Source organism: Nerophis lumbriciformis, linkage group LG29, assembly GCF_033978685.3.
Source record: "Nerophis lumbriciformis linkage group LG29, RoL_Nlum_v2.1, whole genome shotgun sequence".
In the NCBI taxonomy this organism is placed as follows: domain Eukaryota; kingdom Metazoa; phylum Chordata; class Actinopteri; order Syngnathiformes; family Syngnathidae; genus Nerophis; species Nerophis lumbriciformis.
Window position 1 is genome coordinate 6,583,806 of NC_084576.2, and position 17,544 is coordinate 6,601,349.

At 43.0% G+C, this 17,544-nt stretch overlaps 1 protein-coding gene across 1 annotated transcript; it reads left to right on the plus strand.

Annotated features, from left to right (window-relative positions):
* The first annotated feature begins 7,998 nt into the window (after positions 1–7,998).
* Positions 7,999–16,626, plus strand: ky (kyphoscoliosis peptidase). Its single transcript, XM_061925136.1, has 7 exons — positions 7,999–8,047; positions 10,350–10,906; positions 13,552–13,666; positions 13,729–13,846; positions 14,301–14,492; positions 14,604–14,794; positions 14,973–16,626. The coding sequence occupies exons 2-7, from the start codon at positions 10,370–10,372 to the stop codon at positions 16,298–16,300; spliced, it is 2,481 nt and encodes an 826-aa protein (XP_061781120.1). The 5' UTR covers positions 7,999–8,047; positions 10,350–10,369; the 3' UTR covers positions 16,301–16,626.
* Positions 16,627–17,544: the final 918 nt, after the last annotated feature.

Here is a 17,544-nt window from a genome sequence, read left to right on the forward strand (position 1 = left end):
GAAATAAACATTTGAATGCATCAGTCTGTGTGCAATGAATAAATATAATGTACAAGTTACACCTTTTGAATGCAATTACTGAAATAAATCAAGTTTTTCAAAATATTCTAATTTACTGGCTTTTACCTGTACTCCCAGTATTCTAGCGACTCGTGTTGCCAAATTATCGTACCAGAAGCTTAAAAATATCGTACTGACGTAAAATATTACCACAGGGCGTGTATAAAGTAGTTTAATGCAGTTTTAACTTTGAATGAATTCACAAAGATTGTACTATACCAATATATCGCACAAATACGATAATAGGTAGCGATTGAGCACACTGTTTTTAAATTGGACCATGAAGCACCAAAAGCTGCCGAGCAACAAGTGGCAAGGGAAAAAGAATTGGTGCAGTTCTGTCAATCTAACTACAAAAGTTGAATAGCCCTGCCATGAAGGATATTTGGGGTCTTGCCTCACAAAGGACGATATTTTCAGTATTTTTTTTTTTTAATTAAATCAACATAGAAAAAAACACACGATACACTTTCAACTAGTGCATCAACCCAGAAAAAAAAAACCCTCCCTCCCCTAATCACACTCACACAAAAGGGGTTGTTTCTTTCTGCCAACAATATTCTGGTTTCCACAACATGGACAACACTTCTGCAAGGGACACAACACAGTCCCTGAAGCACACTTGATTGTTTGTGCCGCTGGTCCACTAACATTTTCATTTAATTACTATTTTTTTCTTTCCCTTTTCTCCCTTATGTAATTATTTTATATTGTTTACTTTCCTCTTTATCCAAGAAAATATTTATTTATCCTATCTATAAAAAAATAAATATAAAATAAATAAATAAAAAAAGAAAGAAAGGACCTTATCTTCACCAGACCTGGCTGTAAATGAAATTAGCTTTGTTTAAAGGTTGTTTTTTGTTTTGTTTTTTTAAACCAGGTCCAGTCCAGATAATGTCCAAGTCGGGTCCAGCAACACACACCTTCATTCATGTACACTGAGAAAACAAACAAACAATCAAACAAAAAAAAAAACAGAAAATTTTGGAACACAACAGATTGCATATAATCTATAAACAAAATTACATTTTAAAAACAAAAACAAAAAAAGTATTTACAGTCCAGCTTATGTTCAGGTCACTAAAAGTTAGGGAATACAACAACAGATAGCATATAATCTATAAATAATTACACTTTCAACATAAGCCTTTGAGGACTTCCCATCTTTTTTTTTATGTTTTTTGGCATCATTATCGTTTTCAACCATGTAACTTTCTAAAGTTAAAAAATACTGAATAAATGTTTTAAAGAAAGTAATACTAAGTGAATATCTGTTTTTGGCCTTAAAAATAAACCTTTTACCGAGTACTATAATTAAATTGATTAAATCATGATTGTCAATGAACTCTCCCAAAATAACAGAAACCACATCAAGCTTCATAAACAAACCAATCCTTAAACACATTTTTTCAACTTCCACCCAAAAAGAAGACACAATATGACAATACCAAAACAAATGCAGGGTGGATTCAGACTCAGTCATCTGACTCTGTCATATTCCATAATTTTAACATTTTCCCCGTGGGTAAGAAGTTATAAATAATTTTAATTTGAAAATAACGATTTTGCACATCAATAGTAGTTTTATAGCTTAGTTTGAATATGGCATCCCACGGCAACGGGCAGTCAAAAAAGTCCTCCCATTTTCCAAATGTGTTGTATGGGGCAGCCTTCAAAGATTTCTTTATTAAATAAAACTTATATATTTTTCTATTTTTCTTACTTTATTACCACAGGGCGTGTATAAAGTAGTTTAATGCAGTTTTAACTTTGAATGAATTCACAAAAGATTGTACTATACCAATATATCGCACAAATACGATAATAGGTAGCGATTGAGCACACTGTTTTTAAATTGGACCATGAAGCACCAAAAGCTGCCGAGCAACAAGTGGCAAGGGAAAAAGAATTGGTGCAGTTCTGTCAATCTAACTACAAAAGTTGAATAGCCCTGCCATGAAGGATATTTGGGGTCTTGCCTCACAAAGGACGATATTTTCAGTATTTGTTTAAATTGACACAGAGCAGTAATTCAATCGCTTACACGTCCAGGGCCACACAGCACTTAGCTGCTAGTTGTTGCCATATTAGTTTTGCACTCCTAAAATCTGGAACGGTCTTCCAGAACAACCTTTTTTGAGCCAAGGCACATTTTTGTCATTGAAAAAATGCGGAGGCACGCCACCAGTAGAAAACATAAAAACATTCAACTCAGCAGCTGATAATGACAATAAAAAGTTGTTCTCGCAAGTGTTGGATAAGAATTCAAACCATAACCAACCATGCATGACTATAGCTCTTGTCTCAAAGTACTGGCACATCACGCCGGGACTTATTTGGGGTTTTTTGGTGTCTTCCTGTGTGTAGTGTTTAGTTCTTGTCTCGCGCTCTTATTTTGGTGGCTTTTCCTGTTTTGTTGGTATTTTCCTGTAGAAGTTTCATGTGTTCTGTATGCTTTGTTTTAGCAAACAAGGCTATTTAAGTTGTCGCTATCCTTCTTTGCGGGGACATTGTTGATTGTCATGTCATGTTCGGATGTACTTTGTGGACGCCGTCTTTGCTCCGCAGTAAGTCTTTGCTGTCGTCCAGCATTCTGTTTTTGTTTACTTTGCAACCAGTTCAGTTATAGTTTCGTTTTGCATAGCCTTCCCTAAGCTTCAATGCCTTTATCACCAGGAAAGATGAGGTCACCTACCTAGGTTCCATTCTAGAGGCTAATCTTTCCTGTGATAAACTGGCAACCAAGGTAATCAAAAAGGTCAACCAGCGAACAAGATTTCTCTATAGAATCTACTCTCTGGTCAACAAAAGCACCATGAGGATTCTGGCGGGAACTCTCGTTCAACCCTTTTTCGATTACGCATGCACCTCCTGGTACCCTAGCACCTCCAAAACCCTCAAATCTAAACTCCAAACATCCCAGAACAAGCTAGTCAGATTACTTCTAGACCTCCATCCCAGATCCCACCTCACTCCTACCCACTTCTCCAAAGTGGGCTGGCTCAGGGTGGAGGACAGAATAAAACAACTTGCACTGAGCCTAGTCTATAAAATCCGCTACACCTCCCTGATACCGAAGTGCATGTCAAACTACTTCCTTAACGTAATTGACCGCCATAACCACAACACCAGGGGGAGCTCCACTAACCACGTTAAACCCAGATTCCGAACTAACAAAGGTCTTAACTCATTCTCTTTCTATGCCACATCAATATGGAATGCGCTCCCAACAGGTACAAAAGAAAGTGCATCTCTATCCTCCTTCAAAACCGCAATAAAAGTACACCTCCAGGCAACTTCAACCCTAAACTAACACTCTCCCCGGATTGTTAATAATCAAATGTAAACAATCAAATGCAGATACTTTTTCTTATGCCTTCTGCATCTCTCTCTCTCTCTCTCTCTGCCCACTACTTGCTGTCCATATCCTACCAAGTCAGACCTACACTGTTCCAATATCCATTTCTCTGTTCTCAATTGTTGATGACTGATGATAACAACCAAACCCAAACCCCCCCCCTCCACACCCCGGATTATAAATAATCAATCAATCAATCAATGTTTATTTATATAGCCCTAAATCACAAGTGTCTCAAAGGGCTGCACAAGCCACAACGACATTCTCGGTATAGCCCACATAAGGGCAAGGAAAAACTCACCCCAGTGGGACGTCGATGTGAATGACTATGAGAAACCTTGGAGAGGACCGCATATGTGGGTAACCCCCCCCCCTCTAGGGAGACCGAATGCAATGGATGTCGAGTGGGTCTAACATAATATTGTGAGAGTCCAGTCCATAGTGGATCCAGCATAACAGTAAGAGTCCAGTCCATAGTGGGGTCAGCAGGAAACCATCCCGAGCGGAGACGGGTCAGCAGCGCAGAGATGTTCCCAACCGATATACAGGCGAGCGGTCCACCCCGGGTCCCGACCCCGGACAGCCAGCACCCCATCCATGGCCACCGGATCTGTGTGTCTCCCCACAAGGGATAGGGGGGAGCAGAGGAGAAAAGAAAAGAAACGGCAGATCAACTGGTCTAAAAAAGGGGGGCTATTCAAAGGCTAGAGTATACAAATGAGTTTTAAGATGGGACTTAAATGCTTCTACTGAGGTAGCATCTCTAACTGTTACCGGGAGGGCATTCCATAGTGCTGGAGCCCGAATAGAAAACGCTCTACAGCCCGCAGACTTTTTTTGGGCTCTGGGAATCACTAATAAGCCGGAGTTCTTTGAACGCAGATTTCTTGCCGGGACATATGGTACAATACAATCGGCAAGATAGGCTGGAGCTAGACCGTGTAGTATTTTATACGTAAGTAGTAAAACCTTAAAGTCACATCTTAAGTGCACAGGAAGCCAGTGCAGGTGAGCCAGTATAGGCGTAATATGATCAAACTTTCTTGTTCTTGTCAAAAGTCTAGCAGCCGCATTTTGTACCAACTGTAATCTTTTAATGCTAGACATAGGGAGACCCGAAAATAATACGTTACAGTATGTAAATAATTCAATGTGATGATCTTGTGTGATGACTGTATTATGATGATAGTGTATATGTCTGTATATATCTGTATCATGAATCAATTTAAGTGGACCCCGACTTAAACAAGTTGAAAAACTTATTCGGGTGTTACCATTTAGTGGTCAATTGTACGGAATATGTACTTCACTGTGCAACCTACTAATAAAAGTCTCAATCAATCAACCAATCAATCTTTTCTTAGCGGCACTCGCCTTTTGTTTATTTTTGGTTTAAGCATTAGATACCTTTTTACCTGCACGCTGTTGTCTGCATATTGTGATCACAACAAACCATGTTTCCTGACATCAACAAAGCAATTAGCTACCAGCTGCCACCTACTGATATGGAAGAGTACAACATGGTTACTCTGCCGCATTCTAGACAGCACCGACACTCAACAACGGCACATTTGCAGATTATTATTACTGGTTTGCAAAAAATATTTTTAACCCAAATAGGCGAAATTACATAATCTCCCACGGCACACCAGGGTTCGGTTCTTGGCCCTGCACTCTTTAGTTATTACATGCTGCCGCTAGGCGACATCATACGCAAATACGGTGTTAGCTTTCATTGTTATGCTGATGACACCCAACTCTACATGCCCCTAAAGCTGACCAACACGCCGGATTGTAGTCAGCTGGAGGCGTGTCTTAATGAAATTAAACAATGGATGTCCGCTAACTTCTTGCAACTCAACGCCAAGAAAACGGAAATGCTGATTATCGGTCCTGCTAAACACCGACATTTATTTAATAATACCACCTTAACATTTGACAACCAAACAATTACACAAGGCGAATCAGTAAAGAATCTGGGTATTATCTTCGACCCAACTCTCTCGTTTGAATCACACATTAAGAGTGTTACTAAAACGGCCTTCTTTCATCTCCGTAATATCGCTAAAATCCGTTCTATTTTATCCACTAGCGACGCTGAGATCATTATTCATGCGTTCGTTACGTCTCGTCTCGACTACTGTAACGTATTATTTTCGGGTCTCCCTATGTCTAGCATTAAAAAATTACAGTTGGTACAAAATGCGGCTGCTAGACTTTTGACAAGAACAAGAAAGTTTGATCATATTACGCCTATACTGGCTCACCTGCACTGGCTTCCTGTGCACTTAAGATGTGACTTTAAGGTTTTACTACTTACGTATAAAATACTACACGGTCTAGCTCCAGCCTATCTTGTCGATTGCATTGTACCATATGTCCCGGCAAGAAATCTGCGTTCAAAGAACTCCGGCTTATTAGTGATTCCCAGAGCCCAAAAAAAGTCTGCGGGCTATAGAGCGTTTTCTATTCGGGCTCCAGTACTATGGAATGCCCTCCCGGTAACAATTAGAGATGCTACCTCAGTAGAAGCATTTAAGTCCCATCTTAAAACTCATTTGTATACTCTAGCCTTTAAATAGCCCCCCTGTTGGACCAGTTGATCTGCCGTTTCTTTTCTTTTCTCCTCTGCTCCCCTTTTCCTTGAGGGGGGGGCACAGGTCCGGTGGCCATGGATGAAGTGCTGGCTGTCCAGAGTCGGGACCCGGGGTGGACCGCTCGCCTGTGCATCGGCTGGGAACATCTCTGCGCTGCTGACCCGTCTCCGCTCGGGATGGTGTCCTGCTGGCCCCACTATGGACTGGACTCTTACTATTATGTTGGATCCACTATGGACTGGACTCTCACAATATTATGTCAGACCCACTCGACATCCATTGCTTTCGGTCTCCCCTAGAGGGGGGGGGGGGTTACCCACATATGCGGTCCTCTCCAAGGTTTCTCATAGTCATTCACATCGACGTCCCACTGGGGTGAGTTTTTCCTTGCCCGTATGTGGGCTTTGTACCGAGGATGTCGTTGTGGCTTGTGCAGCCCTTTGAGACACTTGTGATTTAGGGCTATATGAATAAAGATTGATTGATTGATTGATTGACCAGACTGTATCTCGCGGCATGCTGGTGTGTCGCGGCACAGTGGTTGAAAAACACTGTTCCAGAAAATGTGAGACAGACTTGAATATTTAACTGCGCAAGTGACAACTGAAATTATTTATCGACACGCTTTGATTTTAATTGAATCGATGAGGTGGCGACTTGTCCAGGGTGCACCCCGCCTTCCGCCCAATTGTAGCTGAGATAGGCTCCAGCGACCCCAAAGGGAATAAGCGGTAGAAAATGGATGGATGGATGGATGATTAATTTATGATGATTAGATTTAATTCATGATTTTATTTGCCTTCTTGTAATTTTATGCATCTTTTATAGCAATTTAAAGTACCTTGCGTGCAAATTGTTCTAACAAAACGTGCCTTCCCTAGTCGGTATGGTTAAAATGTAAACATTTTTTTAATTGAACTATGAAGCACGGAGGATTGGAAAAAGAATCAGAACTGTAACAACGGTGCATAAAGGACATTTGAGGTAGTGCCCCATCAGATGCCTCTTTTTATGATTTAAGTGCTCAAATCAACTTGTGTAACTAAACCTACAATTGTTTATTAGTGTTGTTTTTGGAGTACAGTACTTTGGCCGTCAGTCGCTTGTTTGTCAATGTTTTTTTTTTTTAATAGGGCCAAGAGGCACAGATGATAGCGCTCCACAGATTCTGCCTAGCAACACGGGGCCAAAGCCACCAAGCTGAGCCTTTCTGTTGATCCACGTCTAGGCGATAACGTTTTATTGCCGCTGTAAAGTTTTATGGTGAATCGCAAAGGATGTTGGCTGTGCTATTTATAATATTGTCGTAAGATTGGAAATAGGAATTTTAATAAGTGCATGGGGACAGGAGGAGAGAGGACAGTAGTTGTCTTGGTGTTTAGTTTTTGCACACACGCATTTTCATACAAATAAAAGCAAAAGTGGTCGAGTTGAAGTTAACATAAAACTGTGAGAAAACAGAGCCATGCAAATAACCTCCCCCAAAGATGTTTTGGTCTTTGCCTGTGCCCACTTAATGAACCTGGACTAAGCCCGGAGACACTCTCAGACCGGCTTGTTTGCATTTGACTTGTCCATCAAGAATTTTAAAGCGCGTTTTCTTTTAACGTCGCTATTCTGAACGCGCCAACACAGCCTGAGTGTGTGTTGATGTGTTTAATGCTGACGTGCACATTAGCAAATGCCACACTGTCCGTAAAAACCTACGCCGCCGGCCCCCCCCCAAACCCTCTCACCTCTCGGCATGCACAGGCATTATTGCACGTTGTGTGACCACTTTGCAGCCAACACTCAACACACACATATATGCACAACACACATGTATGCTTGGTGGTCACCCTCCTCAGTTGGGTCCCAACCCTATTGGCTGCTCTTTGTTGTATTTTTAGGCCTGTTATTCTGGGGCCTGTCCTGGCAGGCCACTGGGGGGGGGTATATAAGAGCCCCCCCTCCACAGTCTGACAACACAACAGACATCTCTACACGACACTCCAGCAAACACACAGCAGGCATTTCAAATCCACTCCGGGTGAGTACAAACCACACTGACTTGTCGCTAGCATATATGTTTACTGCATGAAAGGCTTTGTAAAAATGTGAACATCTTACCATGAAGTCTGCCTCGGCGCTGTTTATGCTCTAAAGAAGAGTCAGAAGTCACAGGTTAGGGTCAAGTGCAGCAGATGCGGCGTGAAGCTGGTTCTTCTGGGCGAAGGACAGCAACATTTTTTTCCAATGAGTGCGGTCGTCTTATACAAACCCCGTTTCCATATGAGTTGGGGAAATTGTGTTAGATGTAAATATAAACGCAATACAATGATTTGCAAATCATTTTCAACCCATATTCAGTTGAATATGCTACAAAGACAACATATTTGATGTTCAAACTGATAAACATTTTTTTTGTGTGCAAATAATCATTAACTTTAGAATTAGATGCCAGCAACACGTGACAAAGAAGTTGGGAAAGGTGGCAATAATTACTGATAAAGTTGAGGAATGCTCATCAAACACTTATTTGGAACATCCTACAGGTGAACAGGCAAATTGGGAACAGGTGCATTTTGTTGTTGATTGGGTACAAAAGTAGGTTCCATGAAATGCTCAGTCATTCACAAACAAGGATGGGGCGAGGGTCACCACTTTGTCAACAAATGCGTGAGCAAATTGTTAAACAGTTTAAGAAAAACCTTTCTCAACCAGCTATTGCAAGGAATTTAGGGATTTCACCATCTACGGTCCGTAATATCATCAAAGGGATCAGAGAATCTGGAGAAATCACTGCACGTAAGCATCTAAGCCCGTGACCTTCGATCCCTCAGGCTGTACTGCATCAACAAGCGACATCAGTGTGTAAAGGATATCACCACATGGGCTCAGGAACACTTCAGAAACCCACTGTCAGTAACTACAGTTGGTCGCTACATCTGTAAGTGCAAGTTAAAACTCTCCTATGCAAGGCGAAAACCATTTATCAACAACACCCAGAAACGCCGTCGGCTTCGCTGGGCCTGAGCTCATCTAAGATGGACTGATACAAAGTGGAAAAGTGTTCTGTGGTCTGACGAGTCCACATTTCAAATTGATTTTGGAAACTGTGGACGTCATGTCCTCCAGACCAAAGAGGAAAAGAACCATCCGGATTGTTATAGGCGCAAAGTTGAAAAGCCAGCGTCTGTGATGGTATGGGGGTGTATTAGTGCCCAAGACATGGGCACATCTGTGAAAGCGCCATTAATGCTGGAAGGTAAATGGTAAATGGTAAATGGGTCGTACTTGTATAGCGCTTTTCTACCTTTTTTTTTTAAGGAACTCAAAGCGCTTTGACACTATTTTCCACATTCACCCATTCACACATTCACACACTGATGGCGGGAGCTGCCATGCACGGCGCTAACCAGTCCCATCAGGAGCAAGGGTGAAGTGTCTTGCTCAAGGACACAACGGACGTGACTAGGATGGTAGAAGGTGGGGATTGAACCAGTAACCCAATACATACAGTACATACAGGTTTTGGAGCAACATATGTTGCCATCCAAGCAACGTCACCATGGACGCCTCTGCTTATTTCAGCAAGACAATGCCAAGCCACGTGTTACATCAACGTGGCTTCATAGTAAAAGAGTGCGGGTACTAGACTGGCCTGCCTGTAGTCCAGACTTGTCTCCCATTGAAAATGTGTGGCGCATTATGAAGCCTAAAATACCACAACGGAGACCCCCGGACTGTTGAACAACTTAAGCTGTACATCAAGCAAGAATGGGAAATAATTCCACTTGACAAGCTTAAAAAATGTGTCTCCTCAGTTCCCGAACGTTTACTGAGTGTTGTTAAAATGAAAGGCCATGTAACACAGTGGTGAACATGCTCTTTCCCAAATACTTTGGCACATGTTGCAGCCATGAAATTCAAAGTTAATTATTATTTTCCCCAAAAAAATTTTTTTTTATGAGTTTGAACATCAAATATCTTGTCTTTGTAGCATATTCAACTGAATATGGGTTGAAAAGGATTTGCAAATCATTGTATTGCGTTTATATTTACGTCTAACACAATTTCCAAACTCATATGGAAACGGGGTTTGTACAATGTTCTTTAGGACCAGCAGGGACAGGAAGTTGGAAGATGGAACTAATCTGCTGTAAGCGCTGACAGAGACTGATGACCGCAACCTTTGCAATCATTAACGGTCGCGAATAGAAATAATTTAATTGCCAATTCATCACTGTCTCCTGCAGACGGTGCCGTACAGACCAGTTACTTTCTGTGAGTGAAGCATGAAAAGGATGGATATTTTGTTGTTGGTAAATATTTGCTGTTTCTTCATTTAGGACACCATGACTTCCGCATAATGTCGGCAGAAGTTGCAATCCAGAAGTTCTCCTTCCCCTTCTCTTGTGCTGCACACCTTTCCAAGCAAGATGAGGAGAGCGAGGTGGGATGCATACAGGTGAAGGCCCTGGGGCTTTGTGATCGCCAGGAAAATCCCAGTTTAAGCCAGTCGAGCACCGTCACTCCGGTAGCGGCTTTGGCACGCCGTGAGATCCCCAAAGCATCCGCTGAGGGTGACATGGCCGCTTCCCAAGCCCTGGTCTGCCCCGAGGCCTCCCAGAGCGCTGTGCTCTCTTGCCGCAGTGTCTTTGAGAGACTGGCAGCGGAGGCAGAGGACCAGCGCCCGGTGGCAAAAAGACAGCTGTCATCCGAGAGCGCTTCCAGGAACATCACAGTGGTGAAGAAGAGCGCGGTGAGGGTGGAGGTGGAGGAGCAAAAACACCTGCAAGTCAAGACCTTCATGGCAGCAGGGAGGAGGAAGCGCCGGAAAGATCTCTTCGCTTGCTCAGATGTTTTCCACAGGCTTGACTCGCATGTCATCAGAGCAGGGTCAGAGGTGAGGGCTCCAACAGCCAGAACATCAAAACTTTACACCCAAGAACAATGGCACACAAAACAGGTTTATTGTAAAACTGCTGATTTGGGGGTTCTTATAGTAGATCCACAACTTTAAGTTATAGTTAGCACAGTGTGTTTCGTTTCATTCCAAACAATTATGGAGAATGACTACTTTCAAGCAGGTAGCACAAATCTGAGTGCAAGTTTTGCCCATTGAATTACATTATACATACTTCCCAACCCTCCCGGATTTTCCGGGAGACTCCCGAAATTCAGCGCCTCTCCCGAAAACCTCCCGGGGCAAATTTTCTCCCGAAAATCTCCCAAAATTCAGGTGGACCTGAGTGACGTGTTGACAGCCTTTTTTCACGTCCACTTTCCCACAATATAAACAGTGTGCCTGCCCAATCACGTCATAAGTGTAGAATGATCGAGGGCGAGTTCTTGGTTTCTTATGTGGGTTTATTGTTAGGCAGTTTCATTAACGTCCTCCCAGCGCGGCAACAACACACAACTACAGCAGTCATGTTTTTGTCTACCGTAAAGCAGTTCATCTGCCGTAAAGCAGTTCGTCTGCCGTAAACAGCAATGTTGTGACACTCTTAAACAGGACAATACTGCCATCTACTGTACATGCATATGTGACAATAACATCTAGGGCTTTTAGAGAGTGCAGTGCACAACTGCGCACACAACAAGGAGACGAAGCAGAATGCATCATCAGAGAGGGTGTTCAGCATGGTTAGAAAAATAGTGACAGAGAATAGAACAAGGATGAACAATTCAACCCTTAACTCAACAATGAGTAGATGAGTGTTATGTGTGTGTATATGTGTAAATAAATGAACACTGAAATTCAAGTATTTCTCTTATTTATATATATATATATATATATATATATATATATATATATATATATATATATATATATATGTATGTGTGGGGAAAAAAAAATCACAAGACTATTTCATCTCTACAGGCCTGTTTCATGAGGGGGGGTACCCTCAATCGTCAGGAGATTTTAATGGGAGCATTCGCATACCATGGTTTATATAGGGCACAGAGTGGGTGGGTACAGGCTGGCCTAGGGGCGTGGTGATTGGCTCATGTGTTACCTAGGAGGTGTTTCCGTCTATGGCGGCATGTTGTTACAATTTCGCTGCGCTTGTTGAGGGATGACAGGTCTGGACGGTAAATAATAAACAGTTTCTCTTTCAAGCATAGGTTGCATCTTTTATTACCACTATTGTAAGGTGTGCTGGATGCAAGAATTTGCCATGTTATTGAATATTCAACATTATTGTCTTTGAGGTCCCAAATGTGTTTGCTGAGTTCTGTGGTATTTCGCAGGTTTTTGTTCCTGAAAGAAGCCTTGTGGTTGTTCCATCTGGTTTTGAATTCACCCTCGGTTAATCCTACATATGTGTCGGATGTGTTAATGTCCTTGCGTATTACCTTAGATTGGTAGACAACTGATGTTTGTAAGCACCCCCCGTTGAGAGGGCAATCAGGTTTCTTTCGACAGTTACATGCTTTGTTGGTTTTGGAGTCGTTCTGACTGGGGGTCGACGGCTCATTTGCAATTGTTTTGTTGTGGTTTGAGATGATTTGTGGTTTGCAAAAACAATTGCAAATGAGCCGTCGACCCCCAGTCAGAACGACTCCAAAACCAACAAAGCATGTAACTGTCGAAAGAAACCTGATTGCCCTCTCAACGGGGGGTGCTTACAAACATCAGTTGTCTACCAATCTAAGGTAATACGCAAGGACATTAACACATCCGACACATATGTAGGATTAACCGAGGGTGAATTCAAAACCAGATGGAACAACCACAAGGCTTCTTTCAGGAACAAAAACCTGCGAAATACCACAGAACTCAGCAAACACATTTGGGACCTCAAAGACAATAATGTTGAATATTCAATAACATGGCAAATTTTGCATCCAGCACACCTTACAATAGTGGTAATAAAAGATGCAACCTATGCTTGAAAGAGAAACTGTTTATTATTTACCGTCCAGACCTGTCATCCCTCAACAAGCGCAGCGAAATTGTAACAACATGCCGCCATAGACGGAAACACCTCCTAGGTAACACATGAGCCAATCACCACGCCCCTAGGCCAGCCTGTACCCACCCACTCTGTGCCCTATATAAACCATGGTATGCGAATGCTCCCATTAAAATCTCCTGACGATTGAGGGTACCCCCCCTCATGAAACAGGCCTGTAGAGATGAAATAGTCTTGTGATTTTTTTTCCCCACACATACATATATTGCGCTCTACTACGGTATCGAGCAATATTTTTTGGATAACCTTATTAAGACATATATATATATATATATATATATATATATATATATATATAGCTAGAATTCACTGAAAGTCAAGTATTTCTTATATATATATATATATATATGAAATACTTGACTCGGTGAATTCTAGCTGTAAATATACTCCTCCTCTCTTAACCACGCCCCCCCACCTCCCGAAATAGGAGGTCTCAAGGTTGGCAAGTATGATTATATGATATACTTATCAGCAGGAGAGAACCCTACCAGAGCCGGATAGGATTTGGCAAATGAATCTATGTAGTCATGTTGTTATAGTCTACAAACTGTAGGTTTATGTGTTGCAGATGAAGGAAAAGCGTGTGCACGATGTGAGAGCGATCGTCCAGAGCATCACAAAGGTATCCAAGACAGAGGTGGAGAAAGTCCGAGCCATCTGGGTTTGGCTCTGTCACAACATCGGTGGGTACTAAGTCCTGGTATAGGGTTAGAGAACACAAAGTAAGCGTTGTCACTGTCTCCAGAATATGATGTCAGCGGCTTCCTGGGGCACTCAGAGAGGATGACCTCCCCGGAGGAAGTGATAGCAAGCGGTCGAGGAGTTTGTTGCGGCTACTCCAGTCTCTGTACAGACATGTGCAGGTAAAATGAAAAAAACAAAACACTGATAGCCAAAAGACAAAATACATTCCATGATCTAAAGATGACCTTGTGTTGGTACTCGACCGAATGCAAGTGAGAAGAAATAGAATAAGCAGAGTGGCCTTGAGAGACAAACAAGTGGTGATTTTATGTGTGCTTCATGTGCTTGATACATTTTTTTACCGAGCTTTTCCACTGCACGAGGATGCCTCTTTGAGATTTTAATCACGAGCAGCATGCCAAATACAATTGAGTCATATTCCATACTGCAATACATTTAATTGGCTTTTTTATTCGCTCACAATAGAGCAGCATTCTGCCCTTAATCCCTTCGGATTTCAAGCCGGACAATTTTCCATCCAAACGACATGCTAGGAATGGACATCGTTTAAGACGGACAAGCAACATTTAAGCTAGCTGTGGGTCAGTGAGCTCGCTGTGCTCCTTTCTACAGGCTGGTGGGCATCGAATGCCAGGAAGTGGCGGGGCACAGTAAGGGCATAGGCTACCGCCAGGGCCAGAGCTTCAAGAATGTGAAATCAGATCACCTGTGGAACGCTGTGCTCCTGGAAGGACAGTGGTTCTTAATGGACGCCTGCTGGGGATCCGGACAAGTCAACATGAAAGAAGAGAGCTTCGTCAAAAGGTCTGGGAAGAAACCCGATAATTATAACCCTTACCTTTCTTAGTTTGGTTGTAGAAGTAACAAGCCATTCTCGAGTCACAATAGCAGCTGTCTTCATCTTCCACCCCTTAGGTTTGATGATTTCTATTTCCTGACGGACCCAGAGGAGTTTATAGAGTCCCACTTCCCCGACGAGGAGAAATGGCAGCTTCTGGAGTCACCAATCACCCTGGAGGACTTTGAGAGGAGGGTCTTCAAGACTTCGTCTTTCTTCTCCATGGGGCTGAGGCTGATGCAACCTCATCACTGTCACATCGTCACAGGTCAGTCACTTTGGGTGAAAACATTTAAAAATTTTTGTGACATGACAAGGGAATGTTTTTTGAAAATAAGTCTCAAATAACTTGTATACTTCTAATTGGGGTATTTAAAAGCCAGTTTGGAATAAGCTCCAAGAGGTTTACATCATGCAAACTCATCCTCGATCTGTCTTCTCTGCAGACGATGGTGAGGCAAACGTCTCCATTGGTTTCTCCAGGCCTGTGACCTTTACCTATGAGATGAAGCAGCACCAGGACTTCCTGCAGTGCGACACTTCAGAGGAGAAAGAGAACAGTCACTGCTCCTCCGGTCTCCTGACGGTCTCCCACCGCAGCATGAATCTGCAACTGCTGCCGCCTGCAAGCGGCACATACGACCTGAAGATATTTGCTAGGCCAGAAACAGCCACCACTCCCCTGGGCTGGGTATGCTCCTTCACAGTGGAGTGTCTGCAACCCAGGGCTATGGAGGATATCCCGGAGAACCCCTACCTATCATGGGGCCTGCTACCCAATGTGGCATCTCTGGGAGTGGCAGGCTGCAGTCAGAACAGTGAGGTGGCCGAGGTTGAGGAAGGCCGTTTTAAGTTAGCTTTGAAGACATCCAGGTCTCTTATGGTGCTTTGTGAACTGGTCCACCCGGACTTGGAGGCCGCGATTACCAAGCGCTGCCTGGCTACTCAGATTCAACCAGACCTCCTGAGCTGCCACGTCCTGTGCCCCTCTCGTGGCTTCTACCGGCTGTCCGTGTTTGTGCGGGATTATGAGAAAACAGATGCCAAGTTCCAGACGGCCGCAAACATCCTATTGCACTGTAAAGGAAAGGTTGTCAGTGAGCATGAACTCTTCCCTCCTAATCTGAGCTCAGTATGTGGGCCAGGGACCCGTACGTCAGAGATGGGTCTCTCCAAATTCAGCCACACGACGCCTGTGGTGAGCACGCCTCAAGGCAAGTGTAACATCACCTTCCACAACCAGCGAGACCTGGAGCTTCACCCTGTGATTAGCAGTGCGGACAATAAAGCGGGAGCTTTCCCGCTCACACGCCATCTTTTCTGCACCTACACAGATAGCAAAGTGACAGTGAGCGTCAGCCTGCCAGACGCGGGCATGTATCGCCTTGGCCTGTACGCCAGGACCACCTCCAGTGGAGATTTTGACCCCATGTGTGACTTTGTGCTGAGGAACTACTGCGATCAAGCGGGGCTTCCTTTCCCTCGCGTCTACGCCGCCTGGAGAAAAGGATGCGTGCTTTTTGAGCCCCGTGTGGGCCTGCTGGAGCCCGCAACCTGGGTTCGCTTTCGGGTGAGGATCCTGGGGGCCCAGAGGGTGTGCGTGGTGGGAGAAGGGCGGACAGATCTGAAACTGAACAAAAGCCGGGTCTGGGAAGGCGAAGTATTCAGCGGGGAAGGCGTCTCACAACTGAAGCTGGCCGCCTCATCTGGGGAGTCCAGCGACCTCTCTGTTTTGATGACTTTTGACATCAAACCAGTGCAAGGAGAAGTGTAAAATGGATCAGATCTGGCGTTTGGATTCTGGAATTAGCTCATACATGCTAACAATATGGGCAATTGTCAGTTTAGATGTGTAAAGACTGTGAGCAGTTTCCTTCTTTTAGGTTTAGCAGCGTTGATATAAAAATAAAGCTGCTCGTTTCCTCGAGGATTTTTAAAGCTTGATACTTTTTTCGGGCAGACTTCAGGACTAAATGGGTTTTCACTGGTGCTCAGTTGTGGTGCTCAGCCATCATTTTATGTCATGATTGCATTTGTATGTATTTGTATTGTGTAACAAGGAGCTGTGCTTTATACAACAACACACATTAAAAACTTGTATTAGACATTTGAACTGTGTTTCTTCCAGCATGTACAGTATCCAATCTTAACATGCAGTTAAGGTTACTGTATCTTTTGTTGTTCATTTTAATTATGGGGAACATATTAAGACTTAAACAAGTTTTGTATATCAACAGGCCAAAGAAAACTAGATTTTTTATGACAGTACATCTTGTCAAACAGCAGTAAAAGAAAGTTGACTCAGACTAATTTTAGAGTAGTCAGTGTACAGTAGTGTATATGCAGCAGTATACAAAAAATGAGTGACACTAGAGATCGACCAGGCCAGGCCGATAATTGGCATTTTGATGTATAATGGTATCGGCCTTATACTTAATGAACCTGGACTAAGCCCGGTTACACTCTCAGACCAGCTTGTTTGCCTACAACAGAACTACATCATCTGATACAATATATACACGATACCAGTATTTTTTTTTTAAATAGATAAATACTGAAGTAGATAGTTACAAGCACCAGCTCATTGAAAAGGGTGTTTTTTTCCCACTGCAGTGTTGGTCGATCTTACACAGTATATCTGTTCTGCTCAGCTTTCAAAACGTCTATTTTTTTGCCAGCAAATGCAGTTTTTGTCCTTCTTTTCCAGCGTTTCACCGATTATAATTTTTTGGTTTGCGCTACTGCGAAATCTTCGTCTGTCCGCTACACCAGGAGCGGACAGATTATTTAAATGTTCGCAATATTTAAGAGTTCCTCACGAGGAAACCTTACAATGTGTTCAACCCATAAACTGTTACAAAAGTGAGTAATTGGCGAGTTATTGAGATGTGCAGAGATTCCGTATTTTTGCAAATTTTCCCAAGAGATTCCCCATATTTTAAAATGCAAATGTTGACCAGAGGTGTTTAAACTACGGCCCGCGGGCCAAGATCTTCAATTTAGCCCGTGAGACGTCAT